Raw genomic sequence first — 18037 nt, 5'->3', positions numbered from 1 at the left:
GCTTCAGATTTAACTGTACATTTACGATAATAGCATCGCATTTCATTTGAAGTTGTTATATAGAATGTACTTTGCATTTTTAAGAGATGTTTTTAGACGTTGGACTACCAAATTTCTTTAGGCAGTACTTGGAATCAAGTTATAACGAGTCAATTTGAATCAAGAATTTTGTGACTCGAAGCGTCATTCTCCAAACATAGTGTACGTCAGCATTATGATAATTCGTCTACACCTTATGATTAGGATAAATATGATAAATTCAATTGAAATTTCAATAGAATTTTATGGAATATTGAAAGAAAAAAAAAGATGGTGTTTATACTTAATTCTCAATTATTACTAATATACAATATAAATCGCACGTAATCGCGAATCACACAAATCACGTGAGACAGCATTTTAAAAGATTATTATAAATGGAAAAGAATACCTAATATTCTCATGTACTACGACTTAGCATCTTCTGAACATAAAAAAAATACCTAATATTCTCATACGAAAACTATATATTTCCATGAGCTCCATTATACGAAAAAAATCTTATTTTTAGAATATTAATTATGACAGGAATGTTTGGAAAAAAGAGAATAATAGATAAATATTTTTTTATTTTAAATTACCATTGTACAGAGTAACATGCCCATAGATGATCATTTGATTATACATACTTTTCTTTATAAAAAATTCCCTGCGAGCTGCGACTACTTACTAGCTAATAAACTTATAACTATAACGTGACATCCCATAATTTCAAACTTTTCAGATTTTTGTATAAATAGAAGGACTCCTTTGTTGAAGTTTTCGCCGGGTGTCCTTTTATTTTCAAAATGTAACAAAAATTACGTTTAAAAAAAATCGGTTATTTTTTTAATAAAAAAAATAATTGGTTTTTCTTCCCAACTGGGTAAGATTCTTTTATTAGTTATCTTCCCGACCGGGAAAGTTTTTTAATTTTTAGCGGGTTGGAGTGAAAGTGGGTTAAAAATAAAAAGGATACAGGTTAAAATTAAATGCATAAAATACAATCATTGAAATTATGTATTACATTTTATTGTACAATACAAAACATGTAACACATGTAACAAAAAGCATGTTATTATTTCTCAATTAAGAAATACAAATGTACTGTACTTCATTAATCAAAAAATCCCTTGTTTTAAAACCTAAAACACTTGTATTTTTTTAAGGACTAAGAACTTAGTGTACAAAAGTTTATCAGGACAAAATAAAAATAATCCTGTTATTATGACTTTTTTTTCGGATATACAATCTAAATTATGATTTGCCGTACAATAAATATTTGCTGCACCTTTATACTATCTGAAGTTTCTTGATAAAATCGTATAAAAAAAAAATTTACTCAGGAATTAGAACCTAATTAATGAGCGAATTTTTCTAAAGAAGAATGTTCAAATTACCGTCGCATGTTATCTATAACAATCCAATTAGGAGTATAATAAAATTCTTTTATTGTGCAGCAGTAAAAAACCAATTTTAAATATTAAAAAGCGAAGGACGATCATATTTTTGTTTGATAGGGGAAAATTTGGGTTTAATGTCTTTACAAAATTTATTGTCGCCTTTTCCTTTTTTTTTGTATATTTTGTGGATTCTTCTGAAATTACACAGGATGATCAAGTAATAATCAAAAATAATTTTTTTTTAATCTATAATTAATTACTAGTTGGTTTGATTTATTCATCTTAGTAATAAATAAAGTGAACTACTATGCAAAAAAAGAAAATTTCGCTCGGCCCCCTAATAATTCTATTTTTATTTATTTTTTTTTGTTAAGGTTGAAACCCCATTCTGTAATTTGTATGCACAAATTATAACCAAAAAAAGAGGATTCGTTGTTACCATTTACTATTCATACATCGGAAGACGATAAGATTAGATGCCGTTGAAAGATATGTTGTTGATGCTGACTTTTTAACACAAATAGAAAAGCTAGACCTAGTTATTGAGAGGTGAAATAATATAGTTAAATCTACATCAAAAATGACAAAATTCCTGAGCATAAATTCTGTAATATATAAGACATAATACAATAAAATAAAGTTATGGATTCATATTTCTTTTAATAATACGTATGACAACTAGACAATGTGATATAGTAGTTTGATTAAAGGTGTGGAATTTGTTTTATATTATTAAGAGATGTTTTTATACGTAGGACTACGACTACCAAATTTCTTTAGAGAAAAATATATATAGATTTTACATATCAATTAGCTGTAGTATTTTGAGTCAAAAAAAAAAAAAAAAAAAAATTTATTTTAAGTTAGAACGAGTCAATTCAAATCAAGAATTGTTGTGACTAGAAGAGACTGCGCCTTTCCCAAACATCATCAGGAAATTTTTTCCACGTAAAATATAGTTGAATTATGTGAATTATGTAGAAATCTGGATAGTCAAAATACTCTGCGACGAAACACATGGTATTTTCGGCGTAGATCCACAAAATTTTACTTGGATCCAACGTAGGATATATGGGAATGTATGGAATTCCACATATTTCTGAACAATCCATATGGAAGTACGTGAACCGAACTACCTAAAAACTTCATGATATGCACGTCAGCATTATTATAGTCGTCTGCATCTTATTCACAATCGATGATTAGGATAGTAGATATATTGAATATTGATGGTTAATTTCTCAATTTTTATTAACGTTAAATAAAATTGACAATATAAATCACATGGTAATCGCAAAATCACGCAAATCATATAACATTTTGTAATGACCCCCCCTTTATTTGTAGTTCTCATACCAGAATCATATGAAAATTATACGAAACAAAAAACCAAATACTAATTAATAATATTATTCTTTGAATTTTTAAATTTTAAAAATGTAAAAATTTTAACTTTAGAATATTAATTAATTATAACAGGTCCTGGGGTACCTAATTTTTGGAAAAAAAGAACAATAGATAAATATATTTTTAGTTTAAATAACCACTGTAATGTAACGGATTAACATGTTGATCCCGAAACCTAAAAAAAAGAAAAGAACGGCAAAGATGATCTTCTGGCTATACTGTATATACATATTTTTTTATAAAAAATTTCTCTGACTACTCAGTTTAACCATAATGTGACATCCCATAATTTCAAACTTTTCAGATTTTTGTATAAATAAAAGGACTCCTTTGTAGGAGATTTCGCTAATTTTTCACAATGTAATTTAAATAAATTTTAAAAAAAAACGGTTATTTTTTTTAAAAAAAAAACAATCAGTTTTTTCTTCCCAACTGGAAGGATAATGTTCTTTTAATATCTTCCGACCGGGAAAGTTTTTTTAATTTTTAGCGGGTTGGCGTGAAAGTGGGTTAAAAATACGGGATAAAGTTAAATGCTTAAAGTATTATTACATTTTTATTGTACAGTACAAAAACATGTAACAAAAGCATGTTATTGTTTCTCAATTAAAGAAATAGAGGCAAATGTTACGTCATTAATCAAAATCCTTTGTTTGAAAACCTAAAACACTTTGTATTTTTTTAAGGACAATTTATCAAGACAAAAATAAAAACCCTACTATTATGACACTATTTTTCGTTATATCTGATATTATGATTTACTGTGCAATAAATATTTGCTGCACCCTTATACTAGTACCTAAAATTTTTTAATAAAATTATATAAAAAAATCTACTCAGGAGTTTGAAACTAATAAAATTTATTGTCATATTGCTGTCACATGTTATCTATAACAATACAGCAATTTTAAATATTCGAAGCGAAGGACGACGATCATATTTTGTTCTATAAAGGGAAAATTTGGTTTATTCCCTGTTTTAATGCCTTTTCAAAATTTATTGACATCATTTCCTTTTTGTATATTTTGTACCATTTTTTTGGATTCTTTTGAAATAACTGTAAGTCTGTAAGTACACTATTATTATTATATCAACGAACGATAATCAAGAATCAGGATAATCAATTAAATAAATCAAATATATATTTTTTTCTATATTTAATTACTAGTTGGTGATTTATTCATTTTAATAATAAATAAATGAACTTTGCAAATTGGGATGTAGAAAGTTGATTTCATTTATAGTAAGTAAAATTTGGTTCGCTTTAATTCGTCATATGTATCACATATATACTTTGGTTGATCGTAAATTTTTTTTTAAATTTTGTTGCTATTGTTATACATGTACATTAAATGCGGTTAATTAATCACAAAATTAATTCTGCTCGCTGGCTATTTTTTTTAGGTTTAAAGCAGTTTTATATATAAATTATTTCGGATATAATTTTATTTAAAGGTTTTATTTAAGAAATTCACCAAGTATAATCAATTGTTCTTTTATCAAATTAAGAAATGTAAGTTACTGATTAAATTTAATCACTCATAATCCCTCCTTTACCGATTTCTCTAGCTAGCTTCATACTATATAGTTTGTACTTGCAGCTGTTAATTACATCGTAACCGATGGTTAATTATGTATGTTATATGTTTTATACTTTAACTGTTAAACCTAAGAAATTAATAAACATAACTATTAATATTCGGTAAAAATATAAATTAATGTTTTAAGTGGTTATCAAAAAAAAATTGCGTCATGTGACGACAGTCGAATTGTTGAAAGAACTATTTGTCACACTAATGTTACATCGGTTATTCTGATAATGATCGTCAAGTGTTACGTTACTAGTGGAAATATTTGTGAATCAAATTTAGGTATTGTATCAGATATTTTTGACAGATAGATATGTTAAATATTTCAAAGAAATCTGTTGTACACAAGGACCGATGACAGATAAATCTGTTATTATTTATATTATAAAGTAACATTCCAGAAAATATGAAGACACATATTTTAGCACTATTAAAAAAAAAAAATTATAGATAAAAAGGCCAATTATGCGGAGAAAAATCGCAATTTCTCTATAATAATTAAAATAATAATTAATCTCTCTCTTTTTTTTCAATATTATCACAACAAAATTTTTCAAATTATAAAATTCGTAAATTATTCAACAATATAATGGATTATTATAATATTTTACAAAATAATGACGAGTTCAATAATTATTCTAATAACCTGCAACCACTCCAAATGGATCATACCCTAAACAATAATGTGGATTCTTCTTGCGACTACTCCGATTTTTCTTCTATAACGAGCAATAATAATATTCCAACATCTTATATGGCCAACAATTACGAACAACAACAATCACTATTCTCTTCTATAAATAATGAAAATTATACTACAACTACGCAGTCCTTGTCCTATGAACCGCAGTATACCAGCCATACCAGCAGTCATGACAGTCATATCGCTTCGCCACTTAATTCGCTCAACATGATTACTAATTCTTCTCAAATAAATCGTTCTGATATATTTAAATTTGAAATTCCAGGATTCAAAATTGTAGTCATACCAACTTCTTCAACAACTTCTTCTTCATATGCAAATTTAAATAATTTTGATACGCAAAACCAGGTTCAACAAGGTTACACCTCTCCAATCGTTGATAGTCATAATTCGCAAACTCAATTTAATAATTTCCACAACTAATACTTTTTTAAATAAGGTTTTTATTTTTGTTACATTTTGATAAATATTATATTTTAACCATTTTTACTATTATTATTATATCCCTCAAAAAAAGAAAAAATAAATAAAAGATAAATAAAGAACACTCCAAATTTTTATCACATTTTATCCGTAAATATATATATATATATAAATTATCTGAGGCTAAACCTTATAAGGAAATACATATGGAGAGTAAAACCTCTAAATAGTATCTCAAAAATATCGTGCGATAAAGGGGGAACCATTTAGCCTTTGCCAATTTGCCTATTAAATTATGGTATCATTTTTCTATATATTAGTAAAAAAGGTTTAATTGTTTTCTTGGCATAATATTGAAATCCCTAAACAATAATTGTTTCACTAGATTTGGTAAATTTCATAGATAATATAGTGGCGCCTAAGTGGCGGATACTTCGTTACACCTTTTAATTTCTTAAATACGGTAAACATTTAAAAATAGATTTTTAGTAAGCTTTAGTCTAGTTTGAATTGTTCGTATAATCATCATGTTAAGATACACGATTGTTTTAAAGATTCCGTATTCCGAAGCCTTTTATCATTTTATAATCTCAATAATTACACAAAGTTACAGACAAAAATAATATAATAATGGTGTATGTTGTCTTGATATAAAGGATTCATTTTTTCATTAAATTCAGTTATTAACAAAAAAAAAATATGAAACCAAAACAGGTATTAGAAATTTTTGCAGCCTTCCAAAAAAGAAATGAACCAAAATCAATAGCTATATTAAGAATTTTAGTAGCTATTTTATTCCTTGCTATACTCATTTGTTATATGTATGTTCAAATTGGTAATGTTAAGAATAAATTTACATATTAATGAAATTATTAAAAGTTTATTTCTTAATAATTATCAAACTTTATTATTAATGTAGTTGATGTTCGATTGGATACACCAATATTTTCTGTTAAAATGCAAGATACTATTGAAGAAGAAGAAATACCAATGCCAAGCAAGTACTTATGTTTTTTTTTGATATGTTTATAAATTTATTTTTAAATATTTTATTTTTTTAAATAGATGTACACTTCGCTTATGGATTTCAATTCAATATAAATTGTCAAATTATTGGCCGTATGTTATTTATTTTTAAAAAAATGGATTCTATTAGTTGATATATAATCATTTTAAATAATATTTCTCGTTAATGTATCTTTTATAAAGGAATAAACAAAACATCGTTAGAAGATTGTGAACCATATTTACAACAACCAGAATCTTCGTCAACTAATGGGGGAATATATGAAGGAGTATTTGAAGCAAATGGACTAAATTTTACAAAATTTGATATTGAAAAAATTGAATTTAACTTTACAATAATCGATCCTAATGTAATTCCTTTAGATGATGATTCAGATATAGGTATTAAAATCCAGATTTTTGATTCTAGTAAGTGTTATTTATAAACATAATAAATAAATCAATATTTCAAAAGAAAATATTTTTTTATTTAAAAAATAATTTTTTTTTTTTCAAAGAAACGCAAGATCCTTTAAATATGAAAAATTATAAAGAGGACAACAATCATGTTAAAAATAGCATCTTATCTTTAACTGATTTAAATTCATATCACTTATCTTCTCATGAGGTAATTCTTTTCTTCTTTAAAGTTATTTAAATTATAATATTTATTTTATTTATTTATTTTTTTTAAAAAAAGTATCATATAGTGGAATTATCAAGAATTAAAAGAAACGTAGCAAAAGAGTATTGGTGGAATATTTTAGGAATACCACCTAAATATATATATGAAACTTTTATAAATTCTCAGTTAGAAAGTCATCCGTTACTTGAAGCTCTTAATGCTCCAGCAAATTCTTATGCTAAATTGGCTCTTATAATGAGAACTTGGAGAGTTCCATTAGAACAAGAACAAAAGTAAATAATAGTATAAATGCACTTAATTTTTTTTTTTAAAAAAAAATGTATTATTAATTGAAAATTTATTATTATTTTTAGGGCGAAAACGGTAATTCATTTTTTTATTGAAGCGATGAAATTCATGAAAACGAAAAAATAATCAATCTAAAAAATTTTGTTTGGATTAGTTATTTGACGCAGTTGGTCAAATTGCTGGTGTAGTAGGATCATTATCATTCTTATATTCACTCTTATTCGGTAACTAATATCATTTTTTTTTAAAAAAATACTATAATTATATTTTTTCTCATAAATTTGAAATTATTCGGTTTTAGGTACGGGATCAAATGCGATTCAATCTTGGGGAATCGTACAAAAAATGAAATGGTTTGGCATTAAAAAAGGTGTAAAAAAACATATAAATCGTCGTTATCCAAGAATGCCATTTATTCATACATCGGAAGATGGTGATAATGAAATAAGTAATAATAACGTAAATGATCGTGATGACATTATAGAAAGATTAGATGCTGTTGAAAGATTTCTTAAAGAATATGTTGTTGATGCTGATTTTTTAGCTCAATTAGAAAAGTTAGATAAAGAAAGTAATAACAGTTTATAATTATTAAGAAGTTGTAGGTTATAAAGTCATACATGTTTGTTAAGGATGTATGTGTTTGATATCCGGTTGATATATTATCTAACGTGACAACACTTTTAACCTGCAATCAGATATAATTATATATTATTTTTTTTACTATTAATTAGTTATTTAGCATATTCTCAAAATTATTATATAAATCACGTTTATTTTCATCAATTTCAATTTATAGTAAAAAATTTGCAACACTTATAAACTATTACTAATACTTTGAGCTGTAAAACGGTATTCAACTTTCGGATTTTAAATTCAGTTTCCTTAGATTCGAATTAAATTCGAATAAATGAAGGAACGGATATAATAAATCCGGTTTTACTTTGTCCCTTCTGCTTTAATACTTTCAATTATAATATTACCCTTTAAGTTAAAAGGGCATCGGATTTTTTTTTTTCCTTCGTATGGAATTTCTCTACGATCCATTGTAATACTAATTTTATTTTCATTATATGTTATTGTCACATTAATGATAATTATTTCTTTAGCAAATCAAATCATTACAATTCAAAACCAATATTATATAATGATTTGAAGAAATATTAAAATGAAACTGACAACAATTCATTATTTTATAACAATTATCACAATATACAGTAATAATTCATTGGAAAATATTTAATAGCTTTTACTTCATAATTCACATCTAATTTTAAATTATTATATAAATTTATTAATATAAAAAATTATAAACTCTCACGTCGATTATTGTTTCCACAAGGCAGCAAGGGTCATTCAGCAAGCTGTCCAACGGAATAAAAATTTCGAACCGAAAAAGAAATACTAAAGAAAAAAAAATAGCAAATATTTGTATTAAAGAAATGATACTTGAGGACTAAAAGGAAAAAAACTTTCGAAAACTAAACTTGAACTATGCAAACCCTGGCTTGCCCTACATACACACTCTCTACGCGCCGCAATACGTGCCGCAGTATAACAATTACTACACTCTTTAACATGATTTCAATTCTTCTAAAAGTCATTCTAAAGTTTTTAGATTTAAAATTCCAAGATTCAAAATTCTTATTTTTTCAAATTCTTCACCATATTTTTCTCTTTATACGAATTTAGATAATTTAGATATTCAAAATCAATCTCAACAAGCTTTTACTTCTCCAAATATCGTATCGTTATCGATAATTTGCAAACTCAATTTCAACGAATAATTTTATCAATTTTAATTCACTATATCTTTATGTATTATCGTTATTATCTATTTAAAATAAATTTATTATTATTATCAGATGAATATACCAATATTATAAATATACGTCGGGATTATCGCCGATATATTATTATACGTCCTATTTTGCCTTTTCCTAAGTGAACATACGACCAAATATTAATAAAAACATATTATTCATAATTTTGTGGAGTAACAATGCTTTTTATTAAATTAGGATATGATAAAGGATATGGAAAAGTTGATTGTGTTATATAGTAAGTATAAAAGTGTTAAGCAAACTATTTGATCTTTTTTTGATAAATTTTTAATGCATATTGTTTTGAACTACAGTCTTCTATACCACAATGCAATTTTTAATCCAATTTCAATATTTGTGACTAAAAATCTCTCTCTCTTTTTTTTATTAAGCTTATTTACTATAAAATAATTTAACATTTATAAAGTCATAATGAAATATTATACATATCTTCAAAATATGCAGTAAAATCCAAGTTTTTCTTATTCTAGAGATTACATACCTTAATGTATTTATGGGATGTACAAAAATTTTTTAAGGTACTGAATTTAATTTCTTCATTATACATTAATTATCCGCATATTTAGTCTGCCCAAAAAAAAGAAAAATTGTGTTTCCTAATGAACTTTATTCCACTTCATTCATCTATTTACAGTTAATTTACTTATTAACTATTATAACATCAGTATTTATTTTAATTTATTGGCTGTAATCTTTATATATAGTTTTCCAGGACCTGGATAATGTCAGTCTATATTTTTTACTTTCCCTCTCTCGTCTTCCCTCTCTTTTTCTTTCGTTTCCTCCTCTCTTTCAACCTTCCCTTCACCTAAATTAAATACTTTTCCCAAAGTTAAAAATTATAAATTTAATTTTTTTTAGGTTACATTTTAGTTTTAGCGGAACTCTATATAATTTTCATTTTTTTTTATCTTCTCCCTTTGGTTTAATAAAGTGTCTTAAGATATTTCAGTTTATCATTATCGTTATGAATGCATTATTATATAATAATTAAATATATTAAACGTTAATAATTGCAATAAATATTATCAGGAACTATTATCAATATCATTTAGATTACTGTTATTTATAATAAATTAAATATCAATATTATAATTGAATTGTAAAAATAGCATTTTATTAGTATAAAGTCATTACTTTAATTCGAATACACGCGAATAATTTAATTATTTTAATTGGCCATTCAAATTTTATTAATATATGAATACTTAACGTTAAAATTAATTAACGTACGCGCTAATAATTAAACAATTTTTAATTATTTTTTAAATTTGAATTGTAATAATCAATTGTTATTATTTGAGATAAAATTTTTTATTATGCCAAAGAATCTGCCATCTTATTTCACGACAAGAAATAACTTGATTTAATTAACATTGCAAAAATTAAACAAAATAAGTGAGGTATTATTAAAATAAAATAATTGGGATTCTTCGACTTTGAGAACAATATACCAATCTATTTGATTATCAATAATTCATGTGACTTGGCATATCATGTGTTTTGTGACACTACAACGTATTGGGCTTAGTAAATGGCTTTTTTTAATGTAGTAGTAGTTCTATCGATTAACAAGTCGAGGAATTTTTTATTTAAATAATTTTTTATTGGTACTTTTATCTTTTGCATTATTCGACGAAGATTTTTTAACTGATTATTTACTGTTATCATTATTATCCTTATTAATGAATACTATAAATTCTAAATAAAAAAGCTTAAATAAATTTGTTCTTTAAATTATACAATCTAAGCAATCAGAGTTATTAGAAATAAAATTTTCATCCAAGATTTCAAATGAATAAATTTTATCACATTCTGATGGATGAGATTGCATCGCAAAAGTACTAGTATTAAATTGTTTCCGTTCTAGAGCTTTTGCAAATTCTCTCATAATACTTACTACTTGGGAACTATTAGTATCTGTATCACCCATTGTCATATGTTCAATTCCATCAACTATTATATATTTATTAAAAAAACTAAGCCATTCAGATATCGTGCTTTCAATAGCTTTTAAAGTTGGTCTTTTGGTAGGTTCTGAGTCCCAACATGCTTTCATCAAATCTTTATAATTCTCTGGAGTATTTTTTATAATTTCAGGACGTTCTCCTTCACAAATGCTTAGATTAAGTTGGTAATCATATTCTTCACCATAAAATGGAGGAACACCTGATGTAAATTCCCACATTATCATTGAAAAACTATAGATATCACTTGCTGAAGTGTAAGGGTTACCTCTTAATACTTCAGGTGCTATATAAGGCATAACACCATAAATATTTTCAGAATTTTGTAAATTACTTACAGAATTACATAATCCTAAATCAATAATATAAATCTCATTATTTGATATCAAAATATTACCATCATGAAGATCACGATGAACAAGACCAGATTCATGTATTATTTTAAGTCCCAAAATAATTTTTTTCAATAATTGTAATTTATCATACCAATTAAGTTTAACTATATTGGGTAAACATTTTCTCAAGCTTCCTTCTTTTACATAGCTCATTACTATCATATAATTTAAACTATTTGGATCTTGAGTAATTCCAAAAAATCGAACAAATTTTGAAAATGATTTTTTCTGACAATTATAATTATACTTCCATTCATTTAAAAATTCGTCATCTAAATCTGAAAAATTATTAAGGTTTTTAAGAATAACTTCATAACCTTTTTGTAAAGTCCATCTATTCCATTGTTGTTTGTCGAAATCCCAACTATCAATAGGTCCGTCTAACCAGATAGCCTTATCAATTGTACCAAATCCTCCTTTATCATAATAGTTGATATTATTCAATTTGTTATAAGGAATCCATTCTAATACTTCATTGATATTTTTAGCATTTAGTTGTGCATCTTGAATAAATTTATCAATAAATTTATTTCCACTAGTCCATTTTAAAAAGTCTTGTTGAAATCGCTTAGAATTACACTGTTGACACCATTGATAACCAATATATAGTTGATTGCATTCTTTACATTTACCACTATTAACTTTGCTATTTTCTGTTACTTTTTGATACCAATAAAAAGCTTTTTCTAAATCCTTTTCTATTCCCATAGCATATTTATAACAGATAATTAAATTACCCATTGCATCTTCATTACCACTTTTTGCTGCTTTATGGTACCAATAAAAGGCTTTTTCTAAATTTCTTTCTGTTCCTTCACCATTGTAAAACATACTTGCAAGATGATATTGTGCATCAATATGATCCTTTTCTGCTGCTTTTTGATTCCAATAAAAGGCTTTTTCTAAGTTCTTTTCTGTCCCTTCACCATTATAATATAAACATGCAAGGTTATATTGTGATTTAGCACTATCATTTTCTGCTGCTTTTTGATTCCAATAAAATGCTTTTTCTAAATTTCTTTCTGTTCCTTTACCATAGTAATATAATGATGCAAGATTATGTTGTGCAATTTCATTACCATTTTCTGCTGCTTTTTGATTCCAATAAAATGCTTTTTCTAAATTTTTTTCTAGTATTCCTTCATCATCACTTACATAATATAGAGCTAAAATACTCATCGCATTGGTATTACCACCTTCTGCTGCTCTTTGATACCAATAAAATGATTTTTCTAAATTCTTTTCTATCACTTCACCAGCGTAATATATACATGCAAGATTATATTGTGCTTTGATCTGATTCTTTTCTGCTGCTTTTTGATACAAATAAAACGCTTTTTCTAGATTCCTTTCTGTTCCTTGACCGTTGTCATACAAACGTGCAAGATAATATTGTGCATCAATATGATCCATTTCTGCTGCTTTTTGATACCAATAAAAGGCCTTTTCAAAATTCTTTTCTGTTCCTTCGCCATTGTTATAACAAACAGCTAAATTATTCATCGCATATTTATCATTATTTTCTGCTGCTTTTTGATACCAATAAAAGGCTTTTTCTAAGTTCTTTTCTGTTCCTTCACTATTCAAACGTGCAAGATTATATTGTGCATTAATAGAATTTCTTTCCGCTGCTTTTTGATACCAATAGAAGGCCTTTTCTAAATTCTCTTCTGTTCCTTTACCATTTTTGTACAAATATGCAAGGTTACATTGTGCATCGATATGATCCTTTTCTGCTGCTTTTTGATACCAATAAAAGGCTTTTTCTAAATTCTCTTCTGTTCCTTTACCATTTTTGTACAAATATGCAAGACTACATTGTGCATCGATATGATCCTTTTCTGCTGCTTTTTGATTCCAATAAAAGGCTTTTTCTGAATTTATTTCTGTTCCTTCGCCATGATTATATAAACATGCAAGATTATGCATTGCATTCTCATGTCCATTTTCTGCTGCTTTTTGATACCAATAAAAGGCTTTTTCTAAATTATTTCTTTCTGTTCCTTTACCAGAGTAATATAATGATGCAAGATTATGTTGTGCAATTTTATTACCATTTTCTGCTGATTTTTCAAACCAATAAAATGCTTTTTCTAAATAGTTTTCTATATCTTTATTGCTGTAGTATAAACATGCAAGTTTATATTGTACGAGTTCATTACCAAATTCTGCCGCTTTTTGATACCAATAAAAGGCTTTTTCTAAATTCTTTTCTGTTCCTTCATATAATAAAGCAAGTTTACGCATTGCACCTTCATTACCATTTTCAGCTGCTTTTTGATACCAATAAAAGGCTTTTTCTAAATTATTTTCCATTTCTTCATATAATAATGCAAGTCCACACATTGCAAATTCATTACCATTTTCAGCTGCTTTTTGATACCAATAAAAGGCTTTTTCTAAATTCTCTTCTGTTCCTTTACCATTTTTGTACAAATATGCAAGACTACATTGTGCATCGATATGATCCTTTTCTGCTGCTTTTTGATTCCAATAAAAGGCTTTTTCTGAATTTATTTCTGTTCCTTCGCCATGATTATATAAACATGCAAGATTATGCATTGCATTCTCATGTCCATTTTCTGCTGCTTTTTGATACCAATAAAAGGCTTTTTCTAAATTTCTTTCTGTTCCTTTACCAGAGTAATATAATGATGCAAGATTATGTTGTGCAATTTTATTACCATTTTCTGCTGATTTTTCAAACCAATAAAATGCTTTTTCTAAATAGTTTTCTATATCTTTATTGCTGTAGTATAAACATGCAAGTTTATATTGTACGAGTTCATTACCAAATTCTGCCGCTTTTTGATACCAATAAAAGGCTTTTTCTAAATTCTTTTCTGTTCCTTCATATAATAAAGCAAGTTTACGCATTGCACCTTCATTACCATTTTCAGCTGCTTTTTGATACCAATAAAAGGCTTTTTCTAAATTATTTTCCATTTCTTCATATAATAATGCAATTCCACACATTGCAAATTCATTACCATTTTCAGCTGCTTTTTGATACCAATAAAAGGCTTTTTCTAAATTATTTTCCATTTCTTCGTATAATAATGCAAGTTTACACATTGCAAGTTCATTACCATTTTCAGCTGCTTTTTGATACCAATATAAGGCTTTTTCTAAATTCTTTTCTATTCCCTCGCCATTGTCATACAAACTTGCAAGATGATATTGTGCATCGATATGATTTCGTTCTGCTGCTTTTTGGTACAAATAAAAGGCTTTTTCTAAATTATTTTCTATTTCTTTACTGTTATAATATAAGAGGGCAAGTTTATATTGAATTTCTTCGTTACCATCTGCAGCTATTTTTTGGTACCAATAAAGTGATTTTTCTAATTTTTTTTCTGTTTTTTGATATAATAATGCAAGTTTATACATAGCAAGCTTATCACCACTTTCTGCTGCTTTTTGATACCAATATGAAGCTTTTTCTAAATTCTTTTCAGTTCCTTCACCATCATCATATAAACATGCAAGATTATAAATTGCAAACTCACTACCATTTTCTGCTGCCTTTTGAAACCAATAAAAAGCTTTTTCTAAATTTTTTTCTGTCCCTTTACCATTTTTATAAACATGTGCAAGATCACTTTGTGCATTAATATGATCCTTTTCTGCCGCTTTTTGAAACCAATAAAAGGCTTTCTCTAAATTCTTTTCTATCTCTTTACCACCATTGTTATATAAACATGCGAGAGTATACATTGCATGTTTGTTACCATTTTCTGCTGCCTTTTGAAACCAGTAGAAAGCTTTTTCTAAATTCTTATCTGTCCCTTTACCATCGTAATAACAACATGCAAGATTATGTTGTGCGTTAATATGATCCTTTTTTGCTGCTATTTGATACCAATAAAAGGATTCTTCTAAATTCTTTTCTTCACTATATAATAATGCAAGATTATAAATTGCAGATATATTTCCATTTTTTGCTGCTTTTAAATACCAATAAATGGCTTTCTCTAGATTCTTTTCTGTTCCTTTACCATTTTTATAAAAATGTGCAAGATAACATTGTGCGTTGACGTGATCTCTTTTTGCTGCTATTTGATGCCAATAAATGGCTTTCTCTAAATTCTTTTCTGTTCCTTTACCATTTTCATAACAATGTGCAAGATTATATTGTGCTTTGACATCATCCCTTTTTGCTGCTATTTGATACCAATAAAAGGCTTTTTCTAAATTATGTTCTGTTTCTTCATATAATAATGCAAGATTATACATTGCATCTTCATTGCCATTTTCTGCTGCTTTTTGAAACCAATAAAAGGTTTTTTCTAGATTCTTCTCCGTCCCTTTACCATTGTTATAAAAATGTGCAAGATTATACATTGCAAACTCATTGCCATTTTCCGCTGCTTTTTGATTCCAGTAAAAGGCTTTTTTTAAATTCTTTTCAGTACCTTCGCCATAGTCATATAAACATGAAAGATTATACATTGCAAGATTATTACCACTTTCTGCTGCTTTTTGAAACCAATAAAAGGCTTTTTTCAAATTTTTTTCAGTTTCTTCACCATTGTAGTATATACATGCAAGTTTATATTGTACGCGTTCATTACCATTTTCAGCTAATTTTTGATACCAATAAAGAGATTTTTCAAATTTTTTTCTGTTTTTTCATATAATAATGCAAGATTATACATAGCAAGCTCATTACCATTTTCAGCTGCTTTTTGAAACCAGTAAAAGATATTTTTTAAATTCTTTTCTGTTTTTTCACTATTGCAATAAAAAAATGCAAGATTATATTGTGTAATATGATTACGTAAACATGCAAGAACATATTGTGCACTAATACTAATATTATTACTTGACATTTTGATTTTTTTTTAAATAAACAATTTCATGTCAAATGTTAGGAAAAGAATTTTTTTTCGTTTAAATACAATCTGGATTTTTAACATAAATTTTAAACATTCTAAATTTAGCAGTATTAAATATTACAGTCAGAATTAATGTAACAACAATATGTTTCATCAATGCTACGCAAATATATCTGGACCCGATGCATTGATTTCGGGTGTATAGAAAACATGTATTGAACGGTTACTAGCTAAATATGTTTTGTACAGTTGATTTTTTCGCATGTATGATATACATCCATTTTTAGTAACCATACAGTCCATACATGTATAGTCTTCTGCCCCGCGTGATTTTGTGCCACATCAGCCTCATTGATTTAATTTATTTACGTTTAACAGCAGTGATTTTGTAACTTTCGAAACTCTCCTTTCTTTTTTTTCTTCCTTTATTTAATGTCAGATAAAAGTTTATTATTTAAGTACAAAATTTAAAACTTATTGTTGGTTTGTTTACATATTTGTGGAGTTATTTTTATATTTTGTAACAATATTAAATGCATTATACATTTTTTAAATCTCTTTAGGTAATATGAGTGCGTTTATATATTTATTTAGGTATTATTTATTGTACTTGTTATATCTATTAGGAGAGACGCGTTTTTATATTTATTTAGGTTTATTTACTATACTTATTATTTTATTAGGAGATACGCATTATTTTATTAATAAATAAGCAGACAAATTTCAAAAATTTTTTTTTTTAAATTTAAAAACATAAAAGTTTAAAAGCATGAAATCAATATTTTTTATACTTTAAAGTATGAAAATTTAATTTCTTTATATTTTAAAAGTGCGAGAAGCGAAAAAAATTTGCATTAAAATTTCCTAAGATAAATGTTATGCAAAAGCCAAAAAGCTGATGCGCCACAAAGATGGTGATGCTAGTAGGTCATCCAAACTATACAATATATGTATGGTTACTGTCGGTTACTGTCATGGGATAATTTTTTTATATATATTTTATTTTTATTTTTTTATTTTAGTATAGTTATTTTTAGTTATTTTTAGATATTTAGTGATTAGAAAGCATAGTGGTGAGAAGGTGGCTGAATACAAGTGGCTGTATAGCCCAGATCGCCACAATTGGCCGGGAGGCGATAAGCAATTCTGTTCGAATAGACAGATTTGCACAAAATATTAACGTTATAAAAAGGACCGTTGTTGGAGGTGCAGTTCATAGTTCAGTTCAAGTCAGTCAGAGTTCAACATAAGTTCAGTTCATAATAATCAAAGAAATAATAATGTTAATTGGAATGAAATGACTTGTTGTACATGTGGAAAACCAGGACATACTTCTAGAATCTACAGAGAAAGTCAAGGAAAACCATACGGAGGAAATAACCGAATTAATAGAGGAAATAAGTTTAGTTTAGGTTTTATTTTCACCGATAGATATACGGATATTACAGAGCGCCGAGAGAGGCAATAATATCGTATTTTGTTTAATTGTTAATAAACCTGCCGATCTGTTT

At 26.6% G+C, this 18037-nt stretch overlaps 3 protein-coding genes across 3 annotated transcripts; 2 read left to right on the top strand and 1 right to left on the bottom strand.

The window, feature by feature from the left end:
- Positions 1-4928: 4928 nt before the first annotated feature.
- On the top strand, positions 4929-5543 carry OCT59_005103 (uncharacterized protein; the record flags this gene model as incomplete). Its single annotated transcript, XM_066138166.1, has 1 exon — positions 4929-5543. Exon 1 carries the CDS (start codon positions 5007-5009, stop codon positions 5541-5543), a length of 537 nt encoding a protein of 178 aa, XP_065997340.1. The 5' UTR covers positions 4929-5006.
- A 655-nt stretch (positions 5544-6198) lies between these two features.
- OCT59_005102 (uncharacterized protein) lies at positions 6199-8429 on the top strand. Its single transcript, XM_025320443.2, has 9 exons — positions 6199-6378; positions 6463-6540; positions 6609-6662; positions 6753-6977; positions 7067-7176; positions 7249-7466; positions 7548-7557; positions 7637-7706; positions 7784-8429. Exons 1-9 carry the CDS (start codon positions 6243-6245, stop codon positions 8068-8070), a joined length of 1188 nt encoding a protein of 395 aa, XP_025171337.1. The 5' UTR covers positions 6199-6242; the 3' UTR covers positions 8071-8429.
- A 2629-nt stretch (positions 8430-11058) lies between these two features.
- On the bottom strand, positions 11059-16520 carry OCT59_005101 (uncharacterized protein; the record flags this gene model as incomplete). Its single annotated transcript, XM_025327431.2, has 2 exons — positions 11059-16271; positions 16361-16520. 2 exons carry the CDS (start codon positions 16518-16520, stop codon positions 11059-11061), a joined length of 5373 nt encoding a protein of 1790 aa, XP_025171338.2.
- Between the last annotated feature and the right edge of the window lie 1517 nt (positions 16521-18037).

Source organism: Rhizophagus irregularis, chromosome 13 (assembly GCF_026210795.1).
Source record: "Rhizophagus irregularis chromosome 13, complete sequence".
Classification (NCBI taxonomy): Eukaryota; Fungi; Glomeromycota; class Glomeromycetes; order Glomerales; family Glomeraceae; genus Rhizophagus; species Rhizophagus irregularis.
Note: the sequence above shows the minus strand (reverse complement) of the source record. Positions and strands in the feature narration are given on the sequence as shown.